This window comes from Octodon degus, unplaced genomic scaffold (assembly GCF_000260255.1).
Source record: "Octodon degus isolate 3935 unplaced genomic scaffold, OctDeg1.0 scaffold00105, whole genome shotgun sequence".
NCBI classification, from domain to species: Eukaryota; Metazoa; Chordata; class Mammalia; order Rodentia; family Octodontidae; genus Octodon; species Octodon degus.
Genome location: NW_004524681.1, coordinates 2582846 through 2607529, shown reverse-complemented (window position 1 = coordinate 2607529; position 24684 = coordinate 2582846). Strand labels below are relative to the sequence as shown.

General features: G+C 48.9%; 1 protein-coding gene across 1 annotated transcript in view; it reads right to left on the bottom strand.

Moving 5' to 3' along the window:
• Nucleotides 1-24684, bottom strand: part of Fam214a (family with sequence similarity 214 member A) — a 55167-nt gene that overhangs the window by 9683 nt on the left and 20800 nt on the right. Inside the window, exons 2-7 of the mRNA XM_023724057.1 lie at nt 10161-10345; nt 8039-8241; nt 7666-7791; nt 4861-6682; nt 2091-2204; nt 450-529 (exon numbers count right to left, since the gene is read on the bottom strand). Of these exons, the coding sequence (XP_023579825.1) occupies nt 450-529; nt 2091-2204; nt 4861-6682; nt 7666-7791; nt 8039-8241; nt 10161-10345 (2530 nt within the window). The remainder of the gene's footprint in view (nt 1-449; nt 530-2090; nt 2205-4860; nt 6683-7665; nt 7792-8038; nt 8242-10160; nt 10346-24684) is intronic.

Below are 24684 nucleotides of genomic sequence, written 5' to 3'. Positions count from 1 at the left end.
AAATAAAAACATAAAATTAAACTGCCAATATGGGAAAAAACTGCTAATGCTTTTTTTGTGCGAAGGAATAAAAGGTAAGAGTAATGACCAAAAGCTGGGAGTGGTGGTGCTCGCCTGCAATGCCAGCACTTGGTAGGCAGAGGCAGGAGGGTCACTGCGAGTTGGAGGCCAGCCTGCACTACGGAGTGAGACCCTGTCTCATTAATAATAGTAATAATGACCAAAACTATATAAATGCAGCTAAATGTTAAAAAACAAGTTCTTGAGATGACAGCCAACCCAGCTGTGGCCACCTCAGCTTCCTCCTTGCTCCTAGTGACTCTGAGCGCGGAACATGCTATGGGAGAGGAGGGTCCGCTCCTGCCTCTTTGTGGTCAACGTCACTTACTGTGAAAGCCTACGATGTTGTGAAATGTTTCATATTTAAAAATGAATTTTAATAGAAATACCTTCTAGATGATAAGCTTTTCAGATGCAGTAATGAAGAATCCAGATCAAAGCAACCTGACTGTGTTTTTCTTTGAGGAACCTAAGATCAAAATAACCGTTTGTAGTATTAAAAGACTGTAGTGTTTTCTTGAATTGATAAAAGTACTTTTCTAACAGAAGTTAAGCATATCTTTAATTCAACTTCTAACAGCTTATGTTAAAATAATGCTGTTTATGACATATTTTCCTTGTAGTCTCATTTTATTAGCATGTATGAAAAAGGCAATAAAGGCAGTGTAGGCTTCAAGTGTTTAAGAACTGGAATCACTTTCTTACTAAAACAAAATCTCCTGTGGAATTATTACTTTTTCCACTCCATGGACTTCTGTACAGGGGAGGCCACAATGAGGAGTTGTAAAATAAAAGGGGGACAAGGGTCAGCGCTAAGAGGCCAGGCCCTGCTGCCCCTGCTCACTGGCCTGGCCCGGTCCTGGCAGCCGCAGGTGGCAGAGGACAGCACGCCGCCCTCGCGATGTCACTGCTGACTGCGTCACCCTCAGGAGGAGGTGCCGCCTCCTTCCAAACACCCTGACACCAGAGTCAAACAAAAATTAAAGAAAAAGCCATGCTCAACATGACAGGAAAGAGCTGTTTTTAGAATATTAAGTGTGGATAAGCTATCTCAGATGATTTTGGAAAACTTAAAATCACAGTCGTGAGAGTTGCGTGAGCTCACCATGCCCTACGTTGTGGTCGGAACTTAGTTGTGAAATTCTCAACTTAAACTCTGAGCCTTCAGTTCTGGACCATTCTCTAATCCCTTCTTAGGACTTCCTTTATTCTCCCCGGCGCTTTGGGAAGGTCTAGATTTACCACTCTGCCCTGCGTGGCGCCTTCAGATCTCACTTCTCGTTTCTCTACGCCTGCTCCCTCTCGAAGTTCCCACCCCGCTGGCTCCAGGCTGCTGCGACCTCACCCTTCGGAGGTGCACCCGACTCTTCACAGCTAGGCTCTCTCAGTGCTTCTCCCCACCCCCGTGTTCTTTCATCTTAGTTTCCCGGCTCTGCCTTCTCAGCGCTACAGTGCTAGAAGAATTACTTGTAAGTCCCTGCTGGCTGCTCTGAGCACGCTACTTGCAGCTCACGTCTCTCCTTGCTGCCAATTCTTTACTGCTGCTGTGAGATCATCTTTAACGAAAGGTGTCTGGGTTTTTTTTTTTAATGTATTTAGTACAGGGTCTACAGGGTCTCACTGCACAGATCGGACTCAGAGTGATCCTTCTGTTTTCAGCCTCCCACGCGGTGGGATTACAGGCGCGCGTTACCACACACAGTCTCAGTCACGGTCTCAGTGCACCCTGGGGGTGGAGCTGGCACCGCATGCTGGGGATGAACCCCGCTCCCTGCATCTGCCTAAGCAGGCGCTTCAATCTGCTGAACTATCTGGCCGGCCCTAGGTGACTGAGTTTTAAGAAACTAAATCCGAGGCAGCCTGAGCTGGGCACAGGGGCTGCCCACTTCCTCTGCTGGCCACAATGGGTTCCACAGGATCGAATTTAACACCACTCAAACATTCTTCAATTAAAATTCAAATAAAGGGACCTGCAAACATTTCACACACTTGCAGGTATTCAGCATGAAATAAGAGAAAAAAACATTTACAGGACTTGAAAGAAGAGGCAATCCAGTTCGGGGGTGAAAGGCCCGGGTTGAAGTTCCATCCAAGGGATGAAAGGTAGGCTTTGGCCAGACACGCGAGTATGCTGGTGCGGTCTTCTGTGAGGGAAAGAATTGCTGTTCAGTGGTGACATTTAAAGACAACTCACACGCCGCTACAGACCTTGTGGGCTTCCGAGATGCTCTGAAGTGTCATGGCCTTGGTCCGGAAGCACAGAACAGCTCTAGCCTGGGCCCAAAGCCAACAGGGAGACAATACCTGTGTTTTTATCTTGCTTTAATATACTGAAGAAACATTCTAAAGTATGCCCAGATAGCTGCCTCATCAACACATTACTTAGAGAATCTAGCATCAAACAGGCTAGTATTTAATTTGTAAAAAACAACTACTTGGGAGACAAAAAAAAGTAGGACATTTTAAAATACAAAACTATGTCCACATCAACAGCCGTTTTCAGAGGATTTAATTTGGTGCTTCATGAGATGGAAACATCAGAAATACTGCCAATTTTAAGAGACATAGTATGGTCAAAAGCACTATATTTTGGAGATGATCAAAGACCACTTAAACATTCTTCAATTAAAACTGGAGGAAAGGCAGGAAAGGCAGGCATGGCTGCACATGCTTGGAATCTCGGGTCTTTGGAGGCGGATACAGGAGGATCACTTAGGCTAAGAAGTTTGAAGCCAGCCAGGGCAACACAGAAACCTGTCTAGGCTGGGTGTGTTGATGTATGCCTGTCACCCCAGCACTTGGGAGGCTGAGGCAGGAGGATCACTGTGAGTTTGTGGCCAGCCTGGGCTACAAAGAGAGTTCAAGGCTAGCCTGAACTGCAAAACTGTGTAGTGAGACCTTGCCTCAAAAAGACAAAAGAGCTTGTCTAAAAAATAATTAAGGAAAAGAAAAAGGAACAGAGAAAGAGAAGAAATAAAATCGGAAAGGAAGGGAGGGAGGGACTAATTCTTAAAAATTGGGCAAACATTAAAAATTAGAAATACATAAAACACACAAATAAAAAATAAAAACCAGGGAAAGCTAATTTGGAGTGTGGCTTTCCCACATAACAGCGCCATGGCAGTGGGCAGGTCAGCCGCCCACCCTGGGCCACGGTCCTCTGCCACTGACCCAAGTCAGGAGAGAGGACCACCTGCAGGGCAGGCGAGGGCCAGGAAGCAAGGCGTGGGGCACGCACTGGCACCTGGCAAGCGCTCTATGGCTGGGCCTGAATGTGCCTGTGGAAACCTGGTATCACAGTGGCCTGGCGAACATCCCAGTCAGACTAAGCCTCCTGCCGAGGGCCAGCGAGGAGTATACACATGCCAATACTCACTTTCTTTTCTTCTTTCTTTGCTTCCTTCCGTCCCTCCCTGCCACTCTCTCTGACAGGGATCTTACCAGGTTGGGCTTTACATCTCAATCCTCCTGCCTCAGCCTTCCAAGTAGCTGGGATTATAGGCATGCACCACTGCACCTGGCAAAAAACCTCCCATTCTTAGGGCCAGGGTGTCGGTGCGAAGTGAAGTTTCAAGGAATCTCTTAATTCAGAGAGCACATGAAAGGTTTATAAAACACATTACTGGATCATCATCACAACGCTGAGAGGCAAATGCGAGTCACACATGTGTACTGTCCCCTAAGACGGAAGCGTCAGGCTGCGTGAGCTACCGTGCCTGGGGCCCTGCGCAGCAGCAAGGCCAGCAGGGCTGGCAGCCTATGCTAATCAAGCCCGGGTCCCCTCCACTCTCCACCAGTGGTCCCCAAGTAGGGAAATAAACACAGAGTGTCATAGTAGGGCTTGCGTGCACCAGCCCACGCAGGGCGCACACTCCGCCGGCTCTGGGGCGGCATGGGGAGAGCGTCACTCAGGTCATGGAACACGTGCAGAGCTGCCGGCCCAGAAGGGCCTATGCAGATGCTCCCGTATGCCAGGAACACAGAGCCTCAGCCTCCTCTGCCTATCTTACCTGTTCCTTGGCAGCAAACCCTAAAAACCAAGGGTTCCCTAGTCAGACTGCGATGCAAAGAGAGTCAAGCTACCAAGACTAACTACATCCTAGTGTCCTTATCTACACGAAACAGTGCTCCTTCGTTCTCTGAAGTCCTCAGGCCAAATACAGAAAAACCTAGGGCTTCTGAGTAGATGACATGGGCAGGAGAGATGGCTCAGTGGCATAAGCACCTGCCTGGCAAGTGCAAGATCCTGAGATCGATCCCCAGTACCGAATAAATAAATAAATAAATAAATAAATAAATAAATAAATAAATAAAACTGCGTAGATGACAAAGTAACAGTCCTTTTAGACCTAAACGGCAGACTTATTGGATTTTTAAAAAGTACTGCCTCAATAGCTATTCTTTAGAAAAGGTACCACTCACTGCTTGATTGTGGTATTGGGACTGAACCCAGGGCCTCACTCTGTCTCAGTAAGTCGCTAAGTTGCCCAGCCTGGGTTTAAGCAGTACCCTCCTGCTTCAGGCTCGGAGGTGCTGGGATGGAGGACAAACGCTACGATGCCCAGCTAGTCGCTCCTCATGTTTTCAATCACAAGACCGTCATTTCTTCTGTTCATCTAGCCCCTGCTGTAAGAGGGTGGTGTACTGGCCGGGATGCTAACTGCCCAGCAGTTCAGGGAAGCAGACCACGGGCTCTCCGGGCAACGGGCACCATGGCTGGTACAACTACGTCTCCTGTGAACAAAATTCAAGCCCAATAAACAGCTGAGATTCACATTTGAAATGCTACATGTTACCTACCAATATCTTTGTATTTTTCAGTTGTTCACAAGCAGACAAACAGCCTTTTGTACTCTTTCTTTGAGAACAGTTTTGAGCTTGTTCAGCCAGTGAATCTTCTTTCTTATCCTCCTCATTTGTTACCTGGCCTGATTTTTTGCATTTGAAACCTTTGTTATTTTTACTGAGATAATTTTCTATGCTGTTCAGCTGAGAATTCTGCTCGTGTGTCTTGGGCTTTGCTGAGTCTTTATTTGAGCAATTATATTCATACTTGTTTAAATATTCAGACATTTCTAACATAGTAACTTGCACACGTGAGTCGCCTGTTTTTGAGTCATCACGCTGGGGACTGCCAGAGGATTCTGGGCTTCTGCTGTCACTGCCGATTCTCCCTCCCTCGTACTTCTGTGTGCAGACCCTCGCATCAGTACTGCTGCCAGCTGAATGCTGCTCGGCAGGGCTAATGCTGCCTTCCTGCTCCTGAAGTTGTGGCTCTGCGAGTACATTCTCCAGCCTACTGATCAAACCCAAGTCGCTGTCACTGCACTGGGAGGCGGTTGAGGCAGCGGGTGGCGTAGCAGCTGTGTTCTGGGCCTCAGGCCAAGAGCTCGGCACACCATCAGGAGGACCATGCCAGCCCTGCGTCCGTACTTGGGGTTTCGCAGAGGACTTTTCTCTACGGTTGCACGCAAAAGAACTCCAAGACTTAGCAGGTAGTGAGCTTTTTGTGTTGGCACCATCTCCCAACAAGGCCGGCTTTGGAAGCGGAAGGGAAGCGCAGGCACTGTCCTTGCTCCTCTTCCACAAGTGCCTGTCGCTGCAGGAACTGTGGAGCACTTTGGAGGGAAGGCTGCTGGGGCCGTGCAGGCGGGGCGACCTGGGGTCAACGTGTTCCAGGTGCCGGGCAATCCTGGCAATCACGTCCTGCCGTTCCTGCAGCAGGGAGCCTATCAGAGGGTTTGCCTCTCCCGCACCCTGGTGCGGGCACAGAGCACCAGAGACGTGAGTCTCACTTTTCCAATGGTCTGGTTTCCCTAGAATGTTCCCCTCATCACCGTCTTCCATGGAGGGGAACTCTGGACTCCCCAAAGACATGGAAAAAGCGTCTTTCCCTTTTCTCACATTGTGCCTCTCTCGGGACACCTGGCACAGTTTCGGATGCAGGGAGGGGGACTCCTGAGTGGTGAATGGGTGTGCGGAGCCATGGGGGGTGTTTGAATCGCAGTGAATCAGGTGCTGCGCAATTCTTGCAATGACTTCTTGTCGATCCTGAATTAAGGAGTCTATTAGAGGGTTCATCTTACCAGCCGGCTGCCAGGAGCTCTGATGGCTGGAGATGTTGGAATCCACCACTGAAAGTGACTTCCAAGTTCTCAGAGATGTTTCATGTGGCTTCATGTCTCCTAGGCCACTCAAGCCCAGCAGGCTGGCCCGAGATGTCCCGTACGGGGACTTCCTGCCCCCTGGATGAGGCCCACTGTGCCTGGTGGCTGCAGTGTCCTCCGGAGCTGGGCTGTCCCTCTCATGTGGTACACTCTCAGGTGCCATGGTCCACGTCTGCCTGCCACACAGACGCTGCAAGCTGTTTGGTCCACACTGCGCTGCTTCAGTGGAACTGTGGGGCTGACGGCCTTCAGGCTCTTGTGCCTGAACTCTCTCCCCATAAAGGCCAAGGTTAGTATGAATACTACAGCTCCAGACTGGGTAAGCAGACTGTCGGGGTAGGGACTGGACGCTGACTTTCAAGGCCACATTGTGAGAAACACTGGGGACAGGAAACACGTGTTCAACTGGAGTCTGGGGGAAACGCCACCGCAGGTCTGCATCAGCGGCACTGACCCTAGAGTCCAACAGAGAAGCACAGAGTTAGCGGGCCACCTGAGCAGACCTCCGCCCTGCGCACCGTGTTACAAAGTGAGCCGACGTGCGCTCACCCTTGTCTGTGGGGCTCGCTCTGAGCCGCGTTCCCGTGCACGTAGTGCGGGTAAAGTCACTGCAAGGAGTGGTACAAAGGTTAACGTTAGAGTTTTAAAAAGTTGTCAAAATAGAAAAAAAGGACTTCCTCTTTACTACTGACTACATGGGTTAAAGGGGCTTGGCTAATTTTACTGTGCAAGGTGATGAAGGAAAACCACCTTATGTCTACCTGCGTGTTGTGTACACTTCTTAAAAAATGGGTTCTCGTATGACCCTCGTCGGAAGCTGTCCCTGTGCCTCAGGCTGGGCAGCTGGGCCCTCAGGTGTGGGTCACAGTGCCAGATCTGTTCACGACAACTTGGCATGACAGATGCAGAAGCTCAGAAAATGCTTCCACCTTACCGGGGCTGTGTTAAATCCATTCTTGGATCTCTAAAGGAAGCTTAAAGTGCTCTGGACATTATTCTGTAAGAAATTTCACCCAACCAGAAAAATTCATACCAAGTCAGTCTAAACTTATCTGACTTGTTTGAAGAAAAACTTAGTATTGGCTGAGGAGATAGCTCAGCATTCTAAGTGCCTGCCTGGCAAGCGCAAAGACCTGAGTTAGATCCCCAGTACCCTGTTCAATTCTTGGTACTGAGTTCAATTCCCCAGTACTGCATGCTGTACCAGCCCTGAAACAGGGTGTGGTGGTGCATGCCTGTAATACCAGCCCTGGGGAGGCTGAGACAGGAGGATCAGTATGAGTCTGAACTACACAGTAAGACCCTGTATCCAATAAATAAATAAAAAGAAAAACATAAAAAAAAAAAAAAAACAGTGATATCCACTCCTACTAGGATGTGACGGGAAGAACGATACAAGCAAAATGTGGCATGCTGCCTGTTCCTACCCAAGACATACCTGTACAGGATGTTTCTTGGGACCGCACCGTGCGAAACACTCAGCCAAGCACTTAGCTGGGAAAAGAACACAAACGAGCGGACAGCCAGTAGGAGCATCTTCTCCTCAACGAGTCGACCGCCATTCCTAAGGAAGCAGTGAATTTAGGAAGAGAGAGGATGAAAGAAACCCAGTGTCAGGGTGCACGTTTGTGAGAGCACAGACGTCGCTCACCAGCACCATATGCAGTCACGCCACCTAAGGGCAGTGCTAAGCCCCTCAGTTTTATCCCCCCGAGTACAGAGACACAGACACGCTACATTACTAAGTGATATGAGGGGAGCAGAGGGGAGCTTGCTCCACCAGGAGCACCGCGGCCCTGAGATGCGCTTACCGCCGCGGCACGGGCTCCAGGACCCATCTCTCCAGCAGCAGGGCGTCCTGCTCCAGGGCAGGGTCGCTCAGATCAGCCCCTTCTGTGCTGGGCCCATCATCACTGTAGCAGCAGTCCGGGAGCAAGGCCACTTCCACCATGATCGGAAGGCTGTTCCTCCACAGCATGGTGACCTCGGACCTTGTGCGCCTGGCTTGGCGACACTTGGGAGGGAACAAACAAGGGGAATGTTGCCATCACTCACCTGGTTCTGTACTCAAGCCTGACATCTTTTTAAACATCTTGGCTGTTTAAAAGGAAGGCAGGACTGGCCAAATAGCTCAGCAGATTAAAGTGCCTGCTTAGGTGCACTGTGCGGGCTGGGTTTAATCCTCAGTGCTGGCCTTGCACTGAGATTCGACTGAGATTGGGTGTGGTGGCGGGTGCCTGTAATCCCAGTTCTTGGGAGGCTGAACATAGGCAGATCACTACGCGTCTGATCTACATAGTGAGAACCTGTAGACCCTGTAGAGTAGACCCTTACTAAAATACAAAAAAAAGGTAAGGCATATGCCGATGGGAAGGCAGTTACCAGAGCAGATGAGTCATCTGAGGTGGTTTGCTCGCCTGAGCTATTCAGATTTTCCCACTGAAGGACCACTCATGGTGAGCTCTAGCGCACAGGCTTAGGGTTACTTATGTTAGTTTTTAAAATTACTTTTATCTTTATGTATGCATGAATAATGGCAGGGTCTCACTGAGTCACTGAGTTACTGAGGCTGGGCTGGAATTTGTGATGCTCCTGCCCCAGCCTCCCAGAGCGCTAGGATTACAGACCAGGGCACCAGGCCCATTTTCTGCGAGGGAGGACATCTTTGCTTTATCTTGTGGAAAGAGCTGGTACATATCATGTCGGACAGGTCTCAGGGTTGGCCCCATCTTGCTGAGTTCTTCATTTCATTATCACTTCATGGGAAAGATTAATTTATAAATCTGAATGTGAAACTACTAAAGACCAACTTTCATTAAATCCTCAAAACAGGCAAGATGTTTAAAAATTTGAGAAATTACATTTGAGAAACTAGTAATTGTAAGAAAAATTCTTAAGGCAAATTACATGCCACCTACCAAAATATTTTAGCAGTATTTTTAAAGTGTTAATAACAAGAGTATATTGCACTTAAAAAAAAAAAAAGTAAAAGCAAAAGGGAAATTTGGTAAAGTGGGCAAAGGCCCCAGCGCCAGTTTGCTACGTCCATGCCATCCCAGAGCGGGAGAGCTAAGTCTGAGACTCTACGAGGAAGACAGAGAACTCACACCCACAAAGCTGGCCAAGGGTGAGGAGGAGGCAGGCGCGGAGCCTGTCCTCCTCGGAGCAGGCGGGGCCTCCAGCTGCGCCCTGCCACCAGAAGGGCCCGTTTTCCTTTTATTTATTTATTTATATTTATTTTTTTTTTCTTTTAAAACCAAAGCATTTGAGTGATTGCTGCAATTCTCAAGATGATCTGGACACTGCAAGTGCTGCTCTCTTGGGTTCAGGTGTCGCTCCTTCGCGGAAGCCATGCCTGAATCTGCGATGTACAATTTTTAGGTGCCTCATTTGACCGGTTCTGGTGGTATTTCGCCTTTTAGCCTTTGCACTCCAGTTACACTTTCTTTTGCGCTTGGCGGGTTAGCCACATTTACCACAAGTCGACTTCTGAAGGTGGTAGACCTTAGAGCCACAGCGGCGGCACAACGTGTGCGTCTTATTACAATGCTTTCCAAATCTCGCTTGTGCCACCGAGACCAAAGGGCCCATTTTCCATTTAAATGGGAAAATTGAAACTGATTTCCTAGGGCTATGACAGACTTTAACTTGCAGGAAAGGCAGATGTTAAACTAGTCTGCAGGAAAGGTACATGTTAAACTAGTCTGAAGCCAGGCGTGGTAGCACATTCATGTAATCCCAGCACTCAGGATGCTGGAGCAGGAGGATCATTGTGAGTTCGAGACTAGCCTGGGCTATAAAGTGAGCTCAAGGTCAGCCTGAACTTCACAGCAAAACCCTGCGTCAAAAAGACTTGTTAACAAACAAGTGTGCAGGAAAGACAGCTGTTAAACCAGTCTGCAGGACAGGAGGCAGAACGCACACTGGGCTCACCTGGGCCAGCTTGTCGCTGCACTCATGTCGGGTGGTGACAGGGTGATGGGACTGCGCCGGCGGGCAGTGGAAACTCTCCGTACGACCTTTCACGGAACATTCTGGCGTCCGTCCTTCTGTTATCAGCAAGGCCAGAGAGACGAGGAACTCCTCTGCATCGTATTCAAAGTATTCATCTAGAGCATCTGGTACGGAAAGAGAAGGCTGCTTGCATCGGGTTCCCAGCGGGGGCCTCGTGCCGCCCGCCAGGCGCTCCGGGCACACTCTCCCGGCCCTGGCGCTCCACCAGCGCGGGAATCCCTGCATGCCCACAACTCACACCACGCTCTGGGGCCACGTGTGCTCACCCACGTGGGAGAAGAGAAGACAAACAACATAAAGTACAGTGAGCCCTTGCTTCACAGAGTATGCAGCACTGTGAGAAGTGCTGTGCAGCTCCGAGCTCTGCTTGAACAGAACTGGTTAAAATTAGGCCATAAAATGATTTTTAATCTAAAGTGCGGTTAGACTACTTAAGATTTAGGAATACTCGTATTATCTTTAGAGGTAATTATATTTTAAAAATCAGGCAGACCAGTATTTTTAGTGCCAACTGTCCTTCACAGTGGGAGGGCTCAGCTATACCACCATGCCATGGTTTTAGCCAGGGCATTTTATTGCTATTATTACAGGGAGAGAAAAACAGCTGCCCAGTGCTCCTCCTCACCTTCCTCCAGGACTAGGTACAGTCGTGCACAGGGTCCTCCCTGTCTCTGACGCACAGGGACCAGTTTCCGGAAAGGGCCCTGGGGAGACTGCGTGCGGGGAGGGCTACTCCGTGACGCAGGGGCCTGATGTTCTGGTTACAGCAGGCTACAAGCAATGTGAGCTACGGTGCTGTCACTTCATCGTGGGTATTTAGGAATTCCTCAGAAGTGCACTAATTTTTAAAGTTTTAAACTTGTGTAACACTCATGTACAGACATGCACACAGAATTTAATTGGCTGGCACTTCTGGAAAAGATCTCATCTCTGTCACAAAACAACGCTCGCGGCGCCCCCTCCGTACTCAGTGCCTGGCCACAGACCTGGCCGCGCGAGGCCCGCCTGAGCCTGGCCGCGGCTTCAAGCTCGGGTGGTGGCTGGCCGCCCCACTGTGCTGGCCAGAGGCAGGGCCAGCCAGCACGGGCGGTGGCCACGAGCTGCATGACCACAGGCAGCAGCATGAGGAGAAAGCCGACACGCGCGTTGGTGCCTGGGGGCTGGCCCGTGCTCGCAGAGCCCGAACGAGGGAGCTGCCCCGTCTTCCAACCTCGCTCCCGTCCCTCGTGAAGCCTTTGACAGAACGCTGCTCCTACCAGTGGGTTCCTTTAGCTTTGGCAGGGGTCGCTGTACGCGCAGAACCTTGACTAAGAACTGCTACACAGTCTTAAGGAATTACAGAAAACACTTGTCAAAAAAAATGTCTTAAGCCAGGCACAGAGGTGCGCATCTGTAATCTCAGCTACCCAACTCGTAAGGCGATCTCTGAAACAAGTAGTACGTGAGCTCTGGATGCTACCGCGTCCCTGCTCAGGTCACACGCGCACGCGCTTACGCTGAGCACCACTGCGCCGAGGGCTGCGGGAGGCAGGAGCACCGTGCAGGGCACCGTGGAGGAGGACCCGGCCGTGGTGCTGGCCTTCCACGGCCTCACACCCACAGCAACTATGATGGCCCAAGCAGACTAGCTGAAGAAAATAATACTGTTAAAAACGTGATTAGAAAAATTTAAAAAAGCTTTGTCTAGTTAAAAAGTAACACACTTACTAAGCAATTTATAAAAGGCAGAGAAATAAGGCAAAAGTAAAAATCGCTCCACATCCCACCACACAGCCCTAGGTGCTGTCTTCGCAGCCGCAGCACGTGAGCTTGCTGCAGGCTGCCTCGGCCAAGCTCCGCGCTAGGGTCCGTCTACTGCCCCCCTGTGGCTGGAGCTTAGTATGTTGTTCTCTTGTTTTTGAGGGACACAGTCTCACTCACTAGCTCAGGTTGGCCTTGAACGCGCAGCGGGGTGGCGCTCCACCTCCCAGATGCTGGCATTGTAGGCATGCGTCACCACGCCTGGCCTGGAGTCTAGCTTTCAGTATCATAAGCAGTCTTGAAAAATGTGAGCTTCCCTTGTGCGGCCCCTTCTCGTGGATCTGAGTGCAGGACACCTTGGCTGCCACAGGTGGCTTGCGGCCTCCAGGGCCTCACCGGGGACTGGCCAGGGTGGCTTTCTGGGGCTTGAAGCAGTGCCCAGGGCTGTCTTCACCCTGGACACAGACAGCTCCCTGCCACTGAGCCACACTCCCCACTGCAGGCATGTTCCCTGCCACCGCCATGGCCCAGGGAGTGCTGTGTGTGGTGCCAGGGCCTGAGCTCACGGCCTCCACACGGAGCCGTGCTCCCAGTCCTTCTTACTCTGTGGCATACCTCTGAGCTAGGGTCTTGCTAACTTGCCCCACTTGTGGTCCTCCCGTCTCAGCCTCTGCGAGTGCTGAGGTCACAGCCGTGCCCGGCTGCGCTTGAGTATGCTGCTGCTGACAGTCACAGAAACGTACCAGGTCCAATGAAGAAAGGATACAGAAAGAGGGCATGAGGCTGAGGAGGCGGCGTGGAGACAGGCAGACAGACAACCAGCGCACTACGGCCTCTCCTTATGCCTCCAAAACCAGAAGACCTCTCCCAAGCCTGGAGGCAAGGAGTGGCGGATACAGTATCAGCTTACATCAGGCTTACAGTGATAAAAAGCTAAACTTATGAAGAAGGACTTTCGATGGATAATGTTTGACTAGAATTTGATCATTATATCGTTAGCAAACTAAACAAACTCACAGACCATGCGCAGGGCTGGCCTTCCTTTGGATGACTGCTTGCAACGCACCCAGGGTGGTACATGTTAAAGACACTGAGGAACGAAGTAGAGACGGCAGCAGTTATCTGTCAGTGACCTCTGTAACTACTGCATGAATCTTACAAGGAATAGTATGACATTATAAAACACAGAGCACTACCTATGTGGAAGTACTCTATGATGACAACTTTCAGGAATTTGTCAGGAAAAATAGCTGAGTTTTAATAAATGAGAATATAGCAGTCATTAGAAAAGTTGTGCTGGGTGGTGGCGCAAGCTTGTAAATCCTAGCACTTAGGAGGCTGAGGCAGGAGGATCCCTGCAAACTCAAGGCCAGTCTGGGCTGCACAGTAAGTTCAAGGCCAGCCTGAACTGTGTAGCAGTGAAACACTGTCTCAAAAAGACCGCCCCCCAAAAAACAGCCTCATTAAAGTCTTTATAACATGAACCTTTAAAATACCAGAAAGCAGAGTTTACTAAAGTAAACAATACAACTAGTAACTGGGAAAAATAAAAAATTGAACAGATATAGCTTGATATTTTGAGGACTTAACTTATTGTAGAAATAAAGTTTGATTTTGATTTGTTGAAATAAAGTCTGAAAAAAGTTTATTTTTATACCACAAAAGTTCTGCATCCAGATCCTGGACTACTCGCCTCACCTATAGTTGTGCATTTTAGAAGAAGTAAACATTTGATGTCAAGTACAAGATTGAAAAAAGCAAAGGACTCTGACGCAGGGGTAATGACAATTTCCTTTTTTTGTATTTAGTACAGGCTCTGTAGGGTATCACCGCACAGATCAGACTCGTAGTGATTTTCTTTTTTTAGTCTCCCAAGCACTGGGATTACAGGCACGTCCTACCACGCCCAGTCTCATCTGCCATCTCAGGGTGCCCCAGGGGCGGGGCCAGCACCGCAGGCCGAGGATTGAACCCCAGTCCCTGCATCTGCCTAAGCAGGCGCTTTAATCCGCTGCACTGTCTGGCTGGCCCTTGCAGCTTCCGACTGAGTCTGCCCGCTTGGCTTACTGTGCTCTTCCTCTTTGATCAGTAGCAACTGCAGTGACTGTTTTCAGCGTGAATCTAATGATGCCACATTGGGCGTGGTGGCGCGCTAACCCCAGCAGTGCTGGGGAGCTGAGACAGGAGGACTGCTGTGAGCCTGAGCTGCTCAGCGAGACCCTGCAGCTCAGGATGCCGTGCTTCAGCGTAAGACCCCTGGCCAGTTTCCCAGCGTACTCAGGCTACCGCCTGTTCTCGCCCGGGCCGCACCTGTTGGCCTGGTCCGGCCGCTGCTCTCCGCCCTGCAGGCCCTCAGGAGGCGCCATGGAGCCCTCCTCGCAGAAGGCTTGTGCAGCCCCAGCTCTCGCTAGCCATTTCATACCCGCTCGCTTTTGTTCTTGGCTCTGTGTTCACATAAGCTGCCAGGCACAGTGGGTAGGACAGGCGCCTGCTACACAGCAGCTTTGTAGCAAACATGTGGGGAATAAATGGTGCCCCCTACTGCTCTCCAGGCTGCACTCGCTGAGAGCCTCTGATGGCTTGTTTGGTTGGTACCTCGGGCACACTCGCCTCTGATTTTTAACAGATTCCTCAGATGTCTCCATTCCCATCCAGCTACACTGTTCAATCAGTTATTCTAGTTCCCACCCAACTTGAATGTCTGCATCTAAAAGGAAAAAAAGTGTTCCAAGCCAATTAAATCTTAACTTCCCAACACTAGAACCAGTATAATGTCACCTCTGCATCAACACAATGCCTGAATTAAGTCGCCAAACTATAACCTGTTTTAAGAGACAATAGGTGTCACAAAAAAGTAATAACTAATTAAAATATTATACTGGGTATTGGTATATATACATTTAAAATTTTTAGTTAATAGAAATTTGACTACTACCAGTCAGCGAACCCTAATTTATTTACAACTTAGTGTACATGTTCCTTCAGGAGGGCATTTCCTCTGTGCCTAAGCATGTGTATGCACCTGTTGTCCCACCAACACGTGGTCACACTTTCTCCTTTAACAGCGCTGTAGACATTTTTCCTTGTCAAAAGCAGACCATATTGTTTTAGACATCATTGTACTACAATCTATTTAACTAATCCCATACTGCTGGACACTTAAAATTGATTTTTTTTCTTTTAAAACACAGTGGACAGCTGGGTGTGGCGGCGCACATCTGTCATCCCACACTCGGGAGGCTGAGGCAGGAAACTCATTGTGCGTTCCAGACCAGCCTGGGCTACAAAGTGAGCTCAAGGCCAGCCTGAACTGCACCGTGAGACCCTGATTCAAAAAGGCAAAAAATAAATAAATAAATAAATAAATAAATAACACACATTTTCATAAATATTCCCAATCACTTGGTGATTATATTTGCTCTATTGTTTCCCTGAGTAAACTCCTAGGAGGATTTTGCTTTATTCTGCCAGGCTGGCCTCTGCGAACTCGAGGGCTATTACTGCTGGCTGCCCTTCCTGTGCAGCCACCCCCAGGTGCGCACGATGGGTGCTCGCAGGCCCTCACCTACGGCGTCCCCCGTGTGAGGAGCCCAATCTCGCACTGCCTGGCCAGGCCACAGAAGCGAGCCGCGCACATGGGGAGTAAGCTGGCGTGCAGCGCAGGTGGGCGTGTGCAGGGAGGGTTGGCCACAGAAGACTCCGGCACTAGGGGACACTCTTCTCCATCCCTGTCCATGCAACTCCCGAGTACCCATGTGCTGTGCTGGGCTCCTGTTCTGAGTCTGGTCCGAGGACACCCGCGGCGTGCTCAGGCGGCGCAGCGCGAGAAGCGCATGGCGAGGGCTCTCGGGGAGCAGGGGACCACTGCCTCCAGCGCTGCCTTCCATGGGCGGAGCTCTGCAGACTGCCAAGGCAGCAAGGAGCCCGGCTCAACCACACTGATGTCCCAGCTGTGCTGCTGGGACTCACCCCTACCCATCCCTGACCTCTTCCAGCCAAGAGGTCCCTTGGAATTCACGTCCCCGGTGTGTCCGTGAACCTTTTAGAGACAAGCACCCACACTGCAGCCCAACACCCACCTACCTGTTGCCAAGTGCCAACACCGCAAGGAAAACTGAACACGGAGGCTTTAGTTTATAAAAAACAACTCATACATTAACATCTTCTGAGTTACAAGAAATACAACACACATGGCACAGGGTCACTGCCACTGGCCTTCCGTGGTTCACCAGCTGCTAGGAAGTTCACTTTTCTCAGGCAGAACAGAAACTGAGCTATGGGCAGAAGCTTCTGTGAGCCTGGAGCACACCCCCACCTGGCCACCCTGCACCCCACAGTGGGGCTGTCTTCCCAAGTGCAGTCCACCCTGGTGCTCTGGGCCTGCATCCTCTTTTGTTCATGTACTGGTCCAATTACGCCTCTGTCCAGCCTGTCGCTGTCCGTGCGGCAGGGCGGGAGGGTCGGCACACGCGGCCAGCACCAGAGTTGCGTCCACCCGCCCACCACTCCTTTGTGTGGCGGACTGCCCCCATTCCACAGCCACCAGCACACTTCTGATTTCTTATCTGTGTCCCAGTCTCAAAGATGTGTTACGTGTTTGAGCGAGAATTATACTTGATCTTAGCCAAAAGGCCGAGAAGCGATAAGCGAGAATTATAAAGAAATCTTTCTGCTTCCGGATGAGGTAAATAAGGTGCAAATACATCAATTTTTACCTCAAAGTTATATATTAAAATAGAATCTAGATTTCATGATTCCTAGTGCAACTTGCTTTAAATACTATGCTTTAAAATAATGTGGGAGAGGCAGAGGTAAGTTCAGTGACAAGAGCAAAAACCAGCATCTGTGGCCATGAGTGCAAGAACAGTTACGCATGTGCCCTGTCAGCTTACCAGTAATCGCCAACGGAGACTGTCATGTACGGGACAGCGTCTTTCAACACTCCAAAAGAGCACTCTTCATTTTGATGTTAACCAGGAACAAAATTTAGACTTTTCTTAAAATCCCCAACACAGTTATAAGACACAAACAATGTGTAAACATACTTACCATGAACTTACTTTTAATATATGGGGGGAGAACCCAGGGTCTCATGCACATTAGGCAAGCGCTATACTACTGGGCCACCTTCCAGGCCTTGATCAGTCGATAGCTATCTCATCTCATCTCATCTCATCTATCGCAGAACCAGGGATTGAACTCAGCACTCAGGAAGCTGAGGCAGAAAGATTGCAAATTCAGGCCAAGGATGGGGAAAGGACGTCTAAGAGACTCTGCCTCAAAATTTAAAAATAAAAAACCCCTAAAGTTAGACGACTGCTCAATGTAAGGGTGCAGTGCCACACAAAATAAAGAATTAAAAGGCAGCTCTCTGGACTTCAGTGTGGTTTGTTTAAACTCAATCAAGTATTTCCACTTTCTAAATATATGACACACTAACCATGAAAGTTCACAATTATAGCCAAAGCACTGCAATATTGTAAGTGCAATCTAAAAATGCTAAGTCAGTTTTAAATATACTATGCAGTATTCAAGTTAGCTGTACATTTTCATTGTCACAAAGCCCAAGCCCTCACGCACAGACGAAAGCAGGCAGCAGGCAGCAGGCAGCAGGCAGGCTGCCTCCCTGTGCGGCGCTCTGCGCAGGCTCCCACAGTCATCCTGAGGGTCGGCCCCGGGGCTCGGCTCTGCCCTGCACCAGAGCTGGGCCGCTTGGGCCCTGGAGCTGGGTCTCAGTTTGCTCACTCTGTGAGGGGGAGCATGGCGGTGGAAGCGTTCAGGAAGCCACTACAGGGCAGCACTCTTGGAGCACCAGGACCCAGGGCACAGCATGTAAACTACGTACCCCGGCACAGGTCTTCCCTCAGGTCACAGGTGAAATGTGACATTTGTAAAATCACCTGCCCAAGTGTTACGGTTTGTGCATGCAGTCTCCCCAAAGCCTCATGCAGTCTTGGGGCGGCTTCCGGAGTTTGTGGTTGATGACTGTGGGTGTGGATGCTGCACCGCCCTGGGCCAGGTAGTCTGCATTACAATGTAAGGTGGGAAGAGAAGCTGGCTGCTGGAGCTGCTGCTCCCCCTCTCTTTGCACGCTTGCTCTTTGCGCCCAGGAAAGGTTGCCCTCTGCTGTGTGCCGCTCTGCCTTCGAGCCAGCTGAGTATGGACTGAACCCTCCAGTAACCGTGAGCTGAATAAACCCTTCCTCCCTTCATTTTGGGTGTGTCGGGTATTTGCCCCAGCAACGGGAGAGGAGTAACTCAGACACCAACGCCTGCACACCACCGGCAAGTGAAGGACTGCCTCCAGGCCCACAGCTTATTCTAGTTCGGATGAGAATGATCCCGAGACCACCTCCCCACTGAGGAAACAATCTAGAAAGCGCAGCAGACAGATGCTTTTTTTTTTCTTTCCTTTTCTTTTCTTCTTCCCTCCCCCCTCCCTCTTTCCTTTCCTTTCCCTTTCCATGGTACACGCTCTTGCTACACAGCTCAGACTTGCAGTCGTAGTGATCCTCCTGTTTTCAGCCTCCCAAGTGCTGGGATTACAGGTGGAGACCAGCACGCCCAGTCTCAATCCGCATCTCAGGGTGCCCCGGGAGTGGGGCCAGCACGGCACATCGGGGATTGAACCCTGGTCACTGCATCTGCTTAAGCAGGCGCTTTAATCCACTGCCCCACAGACTCCATCAAACCAAGTCTCAGAGAAGCTAAAGGCAAAAGCACTGGCCAATTCTTCAATCACAGATTCCCTACGGCTGTCAACTGAGCTATCTGGCTGGCCCTTAAAATAATTTAGAAGCTACTCCTTTCTTTTGAAAAGTTCTCTCAAATTAGGTACTATGTAAAAAGTCCAGATCATGCGATTCTGGAAAGGCCACACCCCACCTACAAATGTTTTGTGCATTAAAGCACTTATAGTTAAAACCAAGCATGGTCCTTTTACCATCCAAGAAAAGCAAGCAATTTCTCTGGCCAAATGGATAAGGAAATCTCAGCTATTCAGGAGGCAGAGGTAGGAAGATTAAAGTTCGAGGTCATTTTGGGCAACTTTTATACTATCTTAAAAAATACAGAAGAGCTGGGGGATATACTTCAGGGGTAAATCTCTGGTGTCAGGTCCTGGGTTCAAATCCCTAGTACTAGAAGAAGGAGAGACCAAGTGTTGGCTTTCATGTAGAATTTAGGAAATACAGAACTCTAAGGAATCCTCAAGAGCACATAACTTACAGATGAAAATATTAAGTTTCAGAGGTAAAATGGCTTGCTCAGAAATGCACAGCAACATAATGAAAAAAGGAACCCTCAGCAGCACTGAATGTAGAGCCAGGAATGTGGGACTTACCCTAGTCCCACCCAAGGCGCCCCCACAGAGCCTCCTCACTCTTCAGTCTCGCTGCGTGCAGCGCAGGCACGAGCCGCGGACAGAGATCTCCACGCCCGAGGAGCCTCTGAACTCGGCAGCGATGACGTTCTCCATGCACGCTTTTTAGTGCTAAGTTTTTATCAGTGTATGTTTGTGATACATAGTAACCACGTTTCAGGATTTAGGGCACACATGTACGTACCTATCTCAGCCCCTGCCCAGGTCCCTGTATCTGCGTTTAGCCCCTGAATTTTTCCACAGTCCTTGGTGTCCAGCTCCCGGTTCCGGCTCTCCTCTGAATCACTCAGAGCCTTCAGCTTGCTATTCTGCGTCCGGGCCACAGTGCTCGTGTAGCCCAGGTGAATCCTATTTTTGTGTCTGACACACAAGTTATTAAAACCTTGTGCTTTATCAATGTCTCTTGCATCTGATTACTATGGGCTTCCATCTGTCATGGCCACCCAAATTCTAACCCTTATTTATTTGGTATGGGGACTGAACTCAGGACCTTGTGCTTACCAGGAAAATGCTTATGTCGCTGAGCTAGCTACTTTTTTTTTTTTTTTTTTTTTTTTTTTTTTTTTTTGCCTCTTTAGGGCATTGAACCCAGGGCCTTTGTACTGAGATATACCCCAGCCCTTTAGGGTCTCACCAAGGTGTGCAAGTGGGAACTGCACTTAAACGTTCCTGCCTCAGTTGCCCGAAGTGCTGGTAAGTGCCCAGCTTATGACACTTTTGAAATTGCAAAGAACTGTGAATGAGTTAGAAACCACGTAAGAAGAAGAGCAAGCAAGAGGGTGCCAACTTGGCAAGCGCACACCGTGCACCGTGCGGCTGAGCACGCAGCTCGGGGCAGCACGGACTACGAGCTGATACTCTGGAGCAGCTTCACGCCAAGCGGGGCCAACGTGGAGGAGAGCGCTGCGTGAGCCCTGGGGTCCTGGCTGCAAGCGTTGGCCTCCCACAACGGCCTCTGTCACCACCTTGGCCACGTGTGCTGAAGGCGGGCCCCCGAGGGGGGGGCACTCTCATTACCGCTGCCTAGGACAGAGCTGGGCCGCAGAGGGTACAAAACACACACTGTAACTGTGATCCTACTGTGGCTTTTTAAAAACAGAATTTAACTTATTTACACTGATTATAACAGAGTTGTACGCACACACCCTGGAATCATATTTATATGTCTTTCTGGACCTCAGCCATCAGTGTTTTAAGAAAATGTATTTATGCATCTATTTTTAATCTTTTATTTATTTGGTATACGGTCTCGCTACACAGCTCAGACTTACAGTGATCCTGTCTCAGCCTCCCCAGTGCTGGGACTGCAGGCATGTGTCACCACATCTGGTTTCAGTGACCATATCAGCACACCTCGGGTTCTGGTGGCTGGTGCGGCATGAGGTGCCAAGGATTGAACCCCAGTCCTTGTGCCTGCCAGGCAGGTGCTTTGACTGCAGAGCTATCTCCCCAGCCCAAGAGAATTTATTTCTTAACACCCCATAGAGCTAATCTGCAATCTGACAGTGGCTTCATCAAAATACTGAAGCCTAAAGTAATTGTGAGGGCCAGGCCCCACAGACTCCATCAAACCAAGTCTCAGAGAAGCTAAAGGCAAAAGCACTGGCCAGTTCTTCAATCACAGATTCCCTACGGCTGTCAACAGACCCGAGAGTAAGGCATGTCCGCTAGCGGGTAGCAATGAGGGATTTCAGTTACCCTCCAATGACTCCCAAATCTTTCTACTATTGTTTCCCTATAGACATTCTGACAAGCCTAGAACCAGTGCTGTTTCCGTAATACAGAAATGTATACAGAGGTGCACATGTGTGTGCACATGTGTTGCATACACAACCATCGAGGGTGAATTAGTGTGAACAAAGTCCAAGTAAAATATCTACGCTAATTGTAGATATTTTACCATCAACAGTACTGGGTGAGCACTTCTTAGCTGAAACACCAGAAGTATCCTAGATGTCAAAGTTTGCTGGATTATGAAATATTTGCATACTCTGCCCCAAAATTCCAACCCTTCTGAGTGCTGAGCTGATACATGTGGGCAACTCCAACCCTGGCCTCACGTGACGGGTACAGTCGAAAGGCAGGCACACTAAAACTACTGTATAACTGTACCTTCACCAGCCTGGGCCTGAAGTGAGCTGAGGCCAGCCTGAACTGCAGTGAGACCCTATTTCAAAAAGATAAATAAATAACCCAGTACCTTCAAACACTGGAACCCCGGGACTTGGGATGCTGACGTGGGAGCTCAGGCCAGCCTGGGGTACAGTCGGCTCAAAGCACACCTACACCACACAGGGGTGTCCTGGCTGTGTGGTGTAACCAAACCAAAGCAAGTAACGTCACTGAAGCGCACTCGATGTGTAAATAGATCTGCCTTTAGATCTGGGTCCTATCTCAAGATATCTGCAAATATTCCAAATTTAAAAAAAAAATCCACAATCTGGCACCCTATTGGTTGTATCTTTGGATAAGGGATGCTGAACCTGTACTCAATTTATAGTACATTCAAGAAAAAAAAATCCAAAACCCTTAACAGAGAACAACTATTAATGGACAGTTAGAGGATTTCCTTGTGGATTGGACAAATGACTGAAATGTTCTAAAGCAGTGTGCATGGCTCAAAATGTTTTCTTTTGACATTCAGAGGGCAGTCCTCTGCTCTCACATTAGCACAGTATTTACTTTTGAGGTGAGTAAATGTCACTAAATATGCAATAAGCTTAGTCTCTGACAAAGCTGTCGAATGGCCACTGCCTTTCTAAGGATGGTGTTTGCATTTGATAACACAGTCCTCCGGCTATCATGGACTCTTTTCTGTTTGTGGCAGAATTTAAGCCAATTCTGCAAGCAAGTTAAACCCTTCTGACAAACTGTAGGTGTTTATTACCTGTCTGTCTCCTGTAAATGCCAGAAAGGAGGGATCTGATGACTTTGTTGACTAAAGCAGCCTTTGTACCCAGAACTGTCTTGCTGGCATATACAACAGGCCGAGAATCTTTATGGAATTATATAATCTATATTATACCCAGACAAGAACCATGAGAAACAGTACTTCTTTATTAACTTGCCCTTTTGTTACAGGAAGCTAGCTACCTACCCATTGATTAAAAACACCTCAAAGCAGAAAAGATTAATTTCATCTGGGCTTTATTTGCAATGTTGTTCACAAGTTTTAGCATGTCAATTTATTGAGCATAAAGTATTGACTATAACTGAAGCAAGTGGTTTTAGTCTTATTTCTCTGGTGTCTATGGTTTGATAATCACATTGTTTATAATAATTTCTTCTGCTGGTACTAGATATTTTACAGATTAATTGTAGAGAATTGTGACTGAAACACCAGCACAGGTGAGAGAGAAAATTAGCCTTTATGATCCACCATGTAAATTCAAATACTGACTCTGCGAAAAACCAGAATAATAACTTCTTCCTCCCCACTTCTGGGGACCTCAGACTCTGGCCTGAGGCAAGGGAGACAAGCAGCCGACCTCGAGCCTAATGCCTAATGCGCACCTCTGCGATTTCCAAGAAAACACCACTCTGCCCTTTGGTCTTTTAGCAGGCCTTGTGCTACGGCAGGAATCATCAGAGTCACCTTCAGTTAATACTTAACCTCAAATAGCAAACCCAGTACAGTGAGCATTTAAAATCTCCCTACTGATCTAGTCTGTATGGTCTGAAGACATTCTCAGTGACATTTTCATATAAATAGCTCAAGATATAAATTAAGAAATTATTGCTTTCATGGTTTATTTCCTTTATAATGTGTTTGAGTCAAGGAATGTCATAAAACATAAAGTCCTCTGAACTTAGGAAATGAAATACATTATATATGTAATATAGTTGATGGCCAAAAAATTTAAAGCTAAATTCAAATAAAATCTTTTTGTGAAAACAAAATTAAACTTTAAACACTGTTTTGTTACTACAATAAGTCAAGTATGTGAGGAGAATTCAGTTTTACAGAGAAAGGCAGCAAGACCCAGTGTGCCCATCTCGGGCAAGTTAAAGCATGACGCCTGGGCTCTTGTCCGTGCACCGCGCCTGCGTTGGAGGAGAAAGAGAAAGAGGCTGTCTGTCTTTCCTCTCCAGGGGATAGGCCCGAGGGGAGCCCCTGGCTTCCATACCCTGCTTTCAGGAATTTCTGTACATAGCAGGTGGGTAGCCAGAACCATGGCTCGGCTCTGGTAGTCTTTGGGCTTTGTCCAGGTGGGATGGAGCCACAGGGATGGGATTTACACAACAACTGGAGCCATGAAAGTAGACAAAAACGCCCCACAGAAAACCTGTTTCTAACACTGGACAGAAGACGGCGGAGGACCATGCACTCTGAGAGGTGATGGACAAGGAAGCCCCACAGCTGCCAGGAGCACGTTTCTAGGCGGAGCCACAGACTGGGAGCAGGGACAAAGAACAGAAGGAGCAGTCCCAGCGGGTCAGCCCTGCGCCGGCAGCAGCAGCACAGCAGGAAGAGCGACCGGGTGTGGGACAGGCACCCATGCGGTGTGAAGCTGCTCACCTGGGGCTTGCCCCGTGCCTGACACCAAGCCTCGGAGTGCAGTGCAGCCTGGCTTTGAACTTGCTAAGCTTCCCAGGCTGGCCTCAAAATTGGCAGACACTCCTCCCTCTTCAGGGACTACAGGCGTGGCCACACTGGGATTCAGCTAAGAATTCTTTCAAAAACCAAAGCAGAGTGTTTTTATGAATGCAGAAAAGTAAAAAGCAAAACAAAACAACAACAAAAAATTCATTGGGGCCGGGGAGATGGCTCAGTGGAATAAGTGCTTCCCTGGCAAGCGCAAGGGCCTGAGTTCAATCCCTGGTTCCACCAAAAACAAACAAACAAACAAAAATTTATCACCAGAAAACCTACAGGGCCAAAACTGCTAAAGCCCTTTTGGGAATTTAAGTCTACACAAACAGCCACAGAAGCCATATGTATGTAGGTACAAATCAATAACCTGAGTTTTAAAAAACTGTATTAAGTATAACTGATTTTTTGAAGAAAACTAACCACAATGTATTGGAGAATCTGTTGCGGTGTAGATGGAAAATGTGTAACAACAGCAGAAAGACCAGGAGACAGAGAAATGCAGTAGAGCAGCACCGGGAGACAGGCGGCGTGGGCATGTCGGAAGCACGTGGGGCCACCCTCACTCAGGGGAACAGGATACTGCGCTAGCGAATTCACAGAAGGGACTGGATGGAAGTTTTAAGATTCTGCCCCAAACAAGAAGAAAAAACAGGAGAAAAGAACAAAGACAAAATGAAAAGAAAACAACAAGACCAGAGCAGATTTCAGCCCGCTCATGAACACCAGCAG